General features: G+C 50.6%; 1 protein-coding gene across 1 annotated transcript in view; it reads right to left on the reverse strand.

Moving 5' to 3' along the window:
* The window catches only part of LOC137528776 (complement factor B-like), a 219,292-nt gene extending 211,252 nt beyond the window's left edge, over positions 1–8,040 (reverse strand). The window contains exon 1 of the mRNA XM_068250347.1: positions 7,933–8,040. Within this exon, the coding sequence (XP_068106448.1) occupies positions 7,933–7,966 (34 nt within the window). The 5' untranslated portion in view covers positions 7,967–8,040. The remainder of the gene's footprint in view (positions 1–7,932) is intronic.
* Between the last annotated feature and the right edge of the window lie 318 nt (positions 8,041–8,358).

An 8,358-nucleotide genomic window follows, 5' to 3' on the forward strand; every position in this document is an offset into this window, starting at 1 on the left:
AGCAGGTGAGGAATCGCTGCCAGGCTCCACAAGGTTCACCCAGTGCGCGGTAAGGGAGATGTATCGACCCTGGCCGAACGCACTCGTCCAGGTGTCAGTGGTGAGGTGAACCTTGCAGGCAACGGCATTCTTCAAGCTTCGGGTTATTTTGCTGACCACGTGCTCATGCAACTCAGGCACTGCAGAGCGTGCAAAGTGGTAGCGGCTGGGAACCACGTAACGTGGGATGGCCACTGACATCATGCCCTTGAAGCTGTTTGTCTCCACCAATCGATATGGCAGCATTTCGCAGGCCAGAAGCTTGGCTATGCTGGCTGTTACTGCCACGGCCCGGGGGTCATTTGCTGGCAATTTCCTCTTGCGCTCAAACATCTCCGACACAGACAACTGAACCGTAGCGCTGCACACGGAAGGGCTGTTGGTTGTTGTGTTTGATGAACACTGGGAGACCTCAAGAGCACTACTCCGGAAAGTGACAGTGTCAGCGTCGTCTGATGTTTGTGAATGTTGTGAACCACGCAATGGCTGGGCTACTGCTGCTGCTGAGGCGGGTCTGGTGGTGAGTCTGGTGAACCCAAGGGAGGCAGTGTTGTTTCTGGTACCCTGTCCTGACGCGTTTGCCCAAAGAGTGGGATGTTTGGATAGCATGTGACGGCTCATGCTGGTGGTGGAGAGGTTGTTAATATTTTTCCCCCTGCTCAGGCGGGTCTTGCACACCTTGCAAATCGCCATGGTAACATCCTCAGTGCAGTCTTCAAAGAAAGCCCAGACTTTGGAGCACCTGCCTCCTTGCTGGCGATTTCTGTTTGCTCCTCTTTTGCCTCTCACTTGAACTTCCACGCTTGTGGTGCCTGAAATTGCGCGCCGCCTACCTTGTGGCACAAGGCGAACTCGTGCAGCAGTGTGTTCTTCAACAGACTCATCTGTGCTGCTGCTACGACGGCGATGTTCTCGTTCACAAACAAAATCTGGGTCTCTGTCCACATTGTCCATACCCTCCTCTTCCATCTCCTCAAACTCGTCATATGTCATTGTGGGCCACCGCCGTGGAGTAGAGCTCCCCACAACAACCTCTGCGCAGCACACTCCAACGTCGTCTTCCAGATCTTGTCGGCCGACCTCCTGCAATTGCAACCCCTCCTGCCCAAATTGCTCTGGGATTTGGGTTTCCGAGTCCTCTTCGGACTCGCCTTGTATTTCAGTGCGCGGTGCATTTCCCACAGTTAACGGTTGTGAATCCAGGCACAACATTTCTGGCTGTTCCTCCATTGACCTTTGAAAGGTGGAAGTTTGTTGGGCTGGGAATAGCTCCTGCGAATACCCCATTGTGTCCTGAGGTAATTCATCGGACTGGTTATCTGGCAGTTGTGTGCGTGGTGTCGCTGCCGGTTGTGTCAGCTTTGTGCCCACTGGCTCCTTGTAACTGGCTGAGGACTCGGACCTCGTGCGTGATGTGCTGGTGCTGCTTAACCCACTGCTGGACGCTTGAGAGGTCATCCAAGTAATTATCTGGTCCTGTTCTTTTGGATTTGTGAGGGTTGTTGTCCTGGACAACATGGGCGGTATTGAGTGGGTTTTCTTGGGTGCTCCCCTGTGGCCTGTACGTGAACCGTCAGGGGAAACACCTCTTCCCTTGCCCCTCCCTCTTTCACCGGATTTCTTCCTCATTTCACTTATCCTTACAGTACACGCTGACTGGCAGCAGTACAGTGGCAGTACAGAAATGCTATACAGTACCACTATTCCCAGCAGCGACACAGAGCACAATGCTATACAGTGACGGGTGAGCGGTGTACCACTATTCCCAGCAGCGACACAGAGCACAATGCTATACAGTGACGGGTGAGCGGTGTACCACTATTCCCAGCAGCGACACAGAGCACAATGCTATACAGTGGCGAACGAGCGGTGTACCACTATTCCCAGCAGACACAGAACAGTACACAGAATGCTATATAGTGTGGCTGAACGAGCGGTGTACCACTATTCCCAGCAGACACAGAACAGTACACAGAATGCTATATAGTGTGGCTGAACGAGCGGTGTACTACTGTTCCCAGCAGACACAGAACAGTACACAGAATGCTATATAGTGTGGCTGAACGAGCGGTGTACTACTGTTCCCAGCAGACACAGAACAGTACACAGAATGCTATATAGTGTGGCTGAACGAGCGGTGTACTACTGTTCCCAGCAGACACAGAACAGTACACAGAATGCTATATAGTGTGGCTGAACGAGCGGTGTACCACTGTTCCCAGCAGACACAGAACAGTACACAGAATGCTATATAGTGTGGCTGAACGAGCGGTGTACCACTGTTCCCAGCAGACACAGAACAGTACACAGAATGCTATATAGTGTGGCTGAACGAGCGGTGTACCACTATTCCCAGCAGACACAGAACAGTACACAGAATGCTATATAGTGTGGCTGAACGAGCGGTGTACTACTGTTCCCAGCAGACACAGAACAGTACACAGAATGCTATATAGTGTGGCTGAACGAGCGGTGTACTACTGTTCCCAGCAGACACAGAACAGTACACAGAATGCTATATAGTGTGGCTGAACGAGCGGTGTACCACTATTCCCAGCAGACACAGAACAGTACACAGAATGCTATATAGTGTGGCTGAACGAGCGGTGTACTACTGTTCCCAGCAGACACAGAACAGTACACAGAATGCTATATAGTGTGGCTGAACGAGCGGTGTACTACTGTTCCCAGCAGACACAGAACAGTACACAGAATGCTATATAGTGTGGCTGAACGAGCGGTGTACTACTGTTCCCAGCAGACACAGAACAGTACACAGAATGCTATATAGTGTGGCTGAACGAGCGGTGTACTACTGTTCCCAGCAGACACAGAACAGTACACAGAATGCTATATAGTGTGGCTGAACGAGCGGTGTACCACTATTCCCAGCAGACACAGAACAGTACACAGAATGCTATATAGTGTGGCTGAACGAGCGGTGTACTACTGTTCCCAGCAGACACAGAACAGTACACAGAATGCTATATAGTGTGGCTGAACGAGCGGTGTACTACTGTTCCCAGCAGACACAGAACAGTACACAGAATGCTATATAGTGTGGCTGAACGAGCGGTGTACTACTGTTCCCAGCAGACACAGAACAGTACACAGAATGCTATATAGTGTGGCTGAACGAGCGGTGTACTACTGTTCCCAGCAGACACAGAACAGTACACAGAATGCTATATAGTGTGGCTGAACGAGCGGTGTACCACTATTCCCAGCAGACACAGAACAGTACACAGAATGCTATATAGTGTGGCTGAACGAGCGGTGTACTACTGTTCCCAGCAGACACAGAACAGTACACAGAATGCTATATAGTGTGGCTGAACGAGCGGTGTACTACTGTTCCCAGCAGACACAGAACAGTACACAGAATGCTATATAGTGTGGCTGAACGAGCGGTGTACTACTGTTCCCAGCAGACACAGAACAGTACACAGAATGCTATATAGTGTGGCTGAACGAGCGGTGTACCACTGTTCCCAGCAGACACAGAACAGTACACAGAATGCTATATAGTGTGGCTGAACGAGCGGTGTACCACTGTTCCCAGCAGACACAGAACAGTACACAGAATGCTATATAGTGTGGCTGAACGAGCGGTGTACTACTGTTCCCAGCAGTGACACACAATGACTGGGGGGGACCCTGGCTAGCGTGGCTGGAGCGCGAACTACCCTGCCTGCCTACCCAAAGCTAAACCCACAGACAAATGGCGGAGATATGACGTGGTTCGGGTATTTATTTACCCGAACCACGTGACAGTTCGGCCAATCAGAGCGCGTTCGGGTCCGAACCACGTGACCCGTTCGGCCAATCACAGCGCTAGCCGAACGTTCGGGGAACGTTCGGCCATGCGCTCTTAGTTCGGCCATATGGCCGAACGGTTTGGCCGAGCACCGTCAGGTGTTCGGCCGAACTCGAACATCACCCGAACAGGGTGATGTTCTGCAGAACCCGAACAGTGGCGAACACTGTTCGCCCAACACTAATTGACTGCGACCAGAGTTCGCACGATCTGTGCGCTGGCACCGTTTAGAAGGCTAAGTGCGGTCAGCCACGAGGGCTCCCTGTGACAGCTTACAATTCAAGGCTCCCTGTGCTTCAAATACCACCTATATGCTGATGACACCCACATATATCTCCATACCCCAGATCTCTCGTCCTCCATCAGTGTCGGACTGGGAGATGGGAAAGCTGAAGATATCCACTTGCTGGCCAAGCAGCAGTAATCAGGTGTTGCTGCTCATAGTAAAGACTTGCTGCAGGTTTTTATTGGGAGTGATAACACAGGATTACTGCTGCTTGGCCTGCAGGTGGATCTCCTCAGCTTTTCCAGCTCCCAATCCGACACTGTCCACCATGGACAAGGTCTCCTCCTGCCTCTCGGCTATCTCCTCAGCTGACCATGCTCCTTATCTCCCATGCCCACAGCCTGGGCTTCACCCTAGGCTCTACTCTCTCCTTTGGGCCCCACAGCCAAATTGTTACCAGAGCCTTTAAAGGGAACCTAAACTGAGAGGGATTTGGATGTTTCCTTTTAAACAATACCAGTTGCCTGGCAGTCCTGCTGAACTCTTTGGCTGCAGTAGTGGCTGAATAACACACCTGAAACAAGCATGCAGCTAATCCAGTCTGACTTCAGTCAGAGCACGTGATCTGCATGCTTGTTCAGGAGCTGTGGCTAAAAGTATTAGAGACACAGGATCAGCAGGAGAGTCAGGCAACTGGTATTATTTTAAAAGGAAAAATCCATATACTTTTTTTAGGTTCTTCAGTTTAGGTTCCCTTTAATTTCCACCTCCAGATCATCTCCAAGTTTTGCCCATTCCTGAAACTACCAAGCTTCTCATCCTCACCCTCATCATCTACTCCCCTCCCCTTGAACCACATTACCCCCCTTCAAATCAGTTATGAAGGCAGCAGACTCATCCATTCTTCACACCACTCTGCTTTCACGTCTTTCGTTTGCAAAGCCCTACACCGTCTCCCTATCCGTTTCTGGATCAGTTTCAAGATTCTGTGAGACGGTGAAATTCTGATGCAAAAGTCGGAATTAAGAATTTTGTAAAATCTGTCCACTACTCCCTAGTTTGTATTCCATCAGGGATTACCACAAGCCACAACTGCAGTACATGCACAGAGGCAGCCCAGCAGTGATTGCCACAACTGCATCAGATGCACAGCGGCAGTCCATCAGTGATTACCACAAGCCACACCTGCAGCACATGCACAGTAGTGATGGGAATTCCGGCTCTTCTCAGAGAATCGGCTCTTCTGAATCGTCTCCCATTAAAGAGCCGGCTCTTACGGCTCTGAATCGGCTCTTCATTAAATATCACTAGACACCACTCAGAATCGAAGTAAAAGCCCCGCCCCCATCTCCATGACCACTCCAGACTGCTTCTCTGACTGGGGCAATCCCTCTTGCAACTGCTGCTCCGCCCCATACACTCCTACAAGCTGCAAGAGGAGGACTACATCTCCCAGCATTCCTCAGCGCCTTTTATTACACAGCAAATCAGAGCTGTGTGGGGCAGCTGAGGCATCGGCTCTTTCAAAACTGAGAACCGGCTCTTGTCGTTCGCGAACGACCCATCACTAATGCACAGCGGCAGCCCAGCAGTGATTACCACAAGCCACAACTCCAGGACATGCACAGCGGCAGTTTATCAGTTATTACCACAAGCCACACCTGCAGCACATGCACAGCGGCAGCCCAGCAGTGATTACCACAAGCCACAACTGCAGCACATGCACAACGACAGTTTATCAGTTATTACCACAAGCCACACCTGCAGCACTGGCACAGCGGCAGTTCATCAGTGATTACCACAAGCCACACCTGCAGCACATGCACAGCGGCAGCCCATCAGTGAATACCACAAGCCACAACTGCAGCACATGCATAGCGGCAGTTCATCAGTGATTACCACAAGCCACAACTGCAGGACATGCACAGCGGCAGCCCATCAGTGATTACCACAAGCCACACCTGCAGCACATGCACAGCGGCAGCCCATCAGTGATTACCACAAGCCACAACTGCAGCACATGCATAGCGGCAGTTCATCAGTGATTACCACAAGCCACAACTGCAGGACATGCACAGCGGCAGCCCATCAGTGATTACCACAAGCCACAACTGCAGGACATGCACAGCGACAGCCCAGCAGTGATTACCACAAGCCAAAACTGCAGGACATGCACACCGACAGCCCAGCAGTGATTACCACAAGCCACACCTGCAGCACATGCACAGCGCCAGTCCATCAGTGATTACCACAAGCCACAACTGCAGGACATACACAGCAGTAGCCCATCAGTGATTACCACAAGCCACAACTGCAGCACATGCACAGCGGCAGCCCATCAGTGATTACCACAAGCCACACCTGCTGCACATTTACAGCGGCAGCCCAGCAGTGATTACCACAAGTCATGCCTGCAGCACATGCACAGCGGCAGTCCATCAGTGATTACCACAAGCCACACCTGCAGCACATGCACAGCGGCAGCCCATCAGTGATTACCACAAGCCAAAACTGCAGCACACGCACACCAACAGTTTATCAGTGATTACCACAAGCCACACCTGCAGCACATGCACAGCGGCAGTCCATCAGTGATTACCACAAGCCACACCTGCAGCACATGCACAGTGGCAGTCCATCAGTGATTACCACAAGCCACACCTGCAGCACATGCACAGCGGCAGCCCAGCAGTGATTACCACAAGCCAAAACTGCAGGACATGCACACCGACAGTTTATCAGTTATTACCACAAGCCAAAACTGACTCACAAAAATGACCTGCTTGTGGGAGTCAGGCCCCCCCTCCCCTCTGTTGTGTGTGCCTGCTGCTCCGCCTCCTGCCCCTAAAAACTGCAGCCCCTTCCCCCCCCCCCCCCTGGGGTGTATCTGTGTAATATAGAGCCTCTGGCAAATACTGAAATTGTGCCCCCCTCCCATCACACACACACAGCCAGAGCCCCCTTCCCCTCTATAAACCGCCTCCTTTCCTGCATACATGTGTTATGCTTTCCTGTGTTTTTTTCCTCAATATATTACTGAAGTTACTTTTTGGGGAAATATCTCTTCCTATTCCCTCTCTGTTCTCTTTTCTAACACTCAGCCAAGTGAGCTCTAAATACAAAAGTTACATAGCCATGTTCCCCAGATAACAGAATTAATCTGATCTGAGTGATGGGGAGACACAGGGGCAGGCATGGCGGTGCAGCACAGGAGGAGACATGGCGCCCATGTTGCTGTGGTGCCCATGGCACAAGTCATGCCTGTACCTCTCTAGATACGCCTTTGCAGCCCCCCTAGGCTTCTCCCCCCCATGGGCCCTCCAGTGGTTGCCTCCATTGCTAGGGTGATGGTTACGCCCCAGTGGCACTCTATCAATTATTGCCACAAGTCACAACTGCAACAACACATGTACAGCGGCAGTACATAGTGATTACCACAAGCCGTTCGATGTATATGATAGAGTCCTCCTCAGTGAGCCAAGAGAAACAGTACTTAGCCAAACAGAGTCACAATATTATGCTTACAATAACATGCTGCTCAGTTCAGCAACACTGTAATCAACAGTAGCACATAATGCTTCTTAATGTATAGCCCCCCACCATGCAAACACATAATTCTCTACACTACTGTGCAGAACTTCAGGATAGCATAATGCACTAAGCTCATCCAAGTCACAGAGAGAGTGTACAACCTGTATGTCACTCAGGTGGTGTGGGATCTACCCAGAAGTCCTTTACAATCTGATCACACCCTACCCAATGGGCACCCCCGATCTAGATATAGACCATAGCTTGTGTTGTTGGAAGGAATCTGTCTTGATACAACGATAAGTATCACGGTGTGACTTACGTGCTGCATGGCAGAGCAGGAGCAGAGGCAACATCTTGGAGGCTTTGAAGATCTCTGTGCCTCCTCTGTAGTGTTCTAGTCTGAATGTTTTAGAGGGATGAACTCTTTATCTGTGTATATAGCAGGGGGGTTGTGGACATGTGAACTTTGGGAGGAGAGGATGAGGTAAATTCCTGTAACTGAAAGAATAAACAGCTGCTTTCACAACAGGTATTTGCAGAAGGTAGGAGGGAAAGCGAGCAGTTGCACAATAGTACACAGAGATGGAAATTCCTGATACTTTCTGGTAGACTGAACGTGTACTGTACATGGTAGCTGCCTAAATTAGGGGAAATGAGCTGCAGCTGATGTAACGTAGCCACAGTAGCCACAGAAACAAAAACTTTTTATTTGTGATGAAAAAAAATATGGGGTTTTGAATTATTA

Source organism: Hyperolius riggenbachi, chromosome 8 (genome assembly GCF_040937935.1).
Source record: "Hyperolius riggenbachi isolate aHypRig1 chromosome 8, aHypRig1.pri, whole genome shotgun sequence".
Taxonomy (NCBI): domain Eukaryota; kingdom Metazoa; phylum Chordata; class Amphibia; order Anura; family Hyperoliidae; genus Hyperolius; species Hyperolius riggenbachi.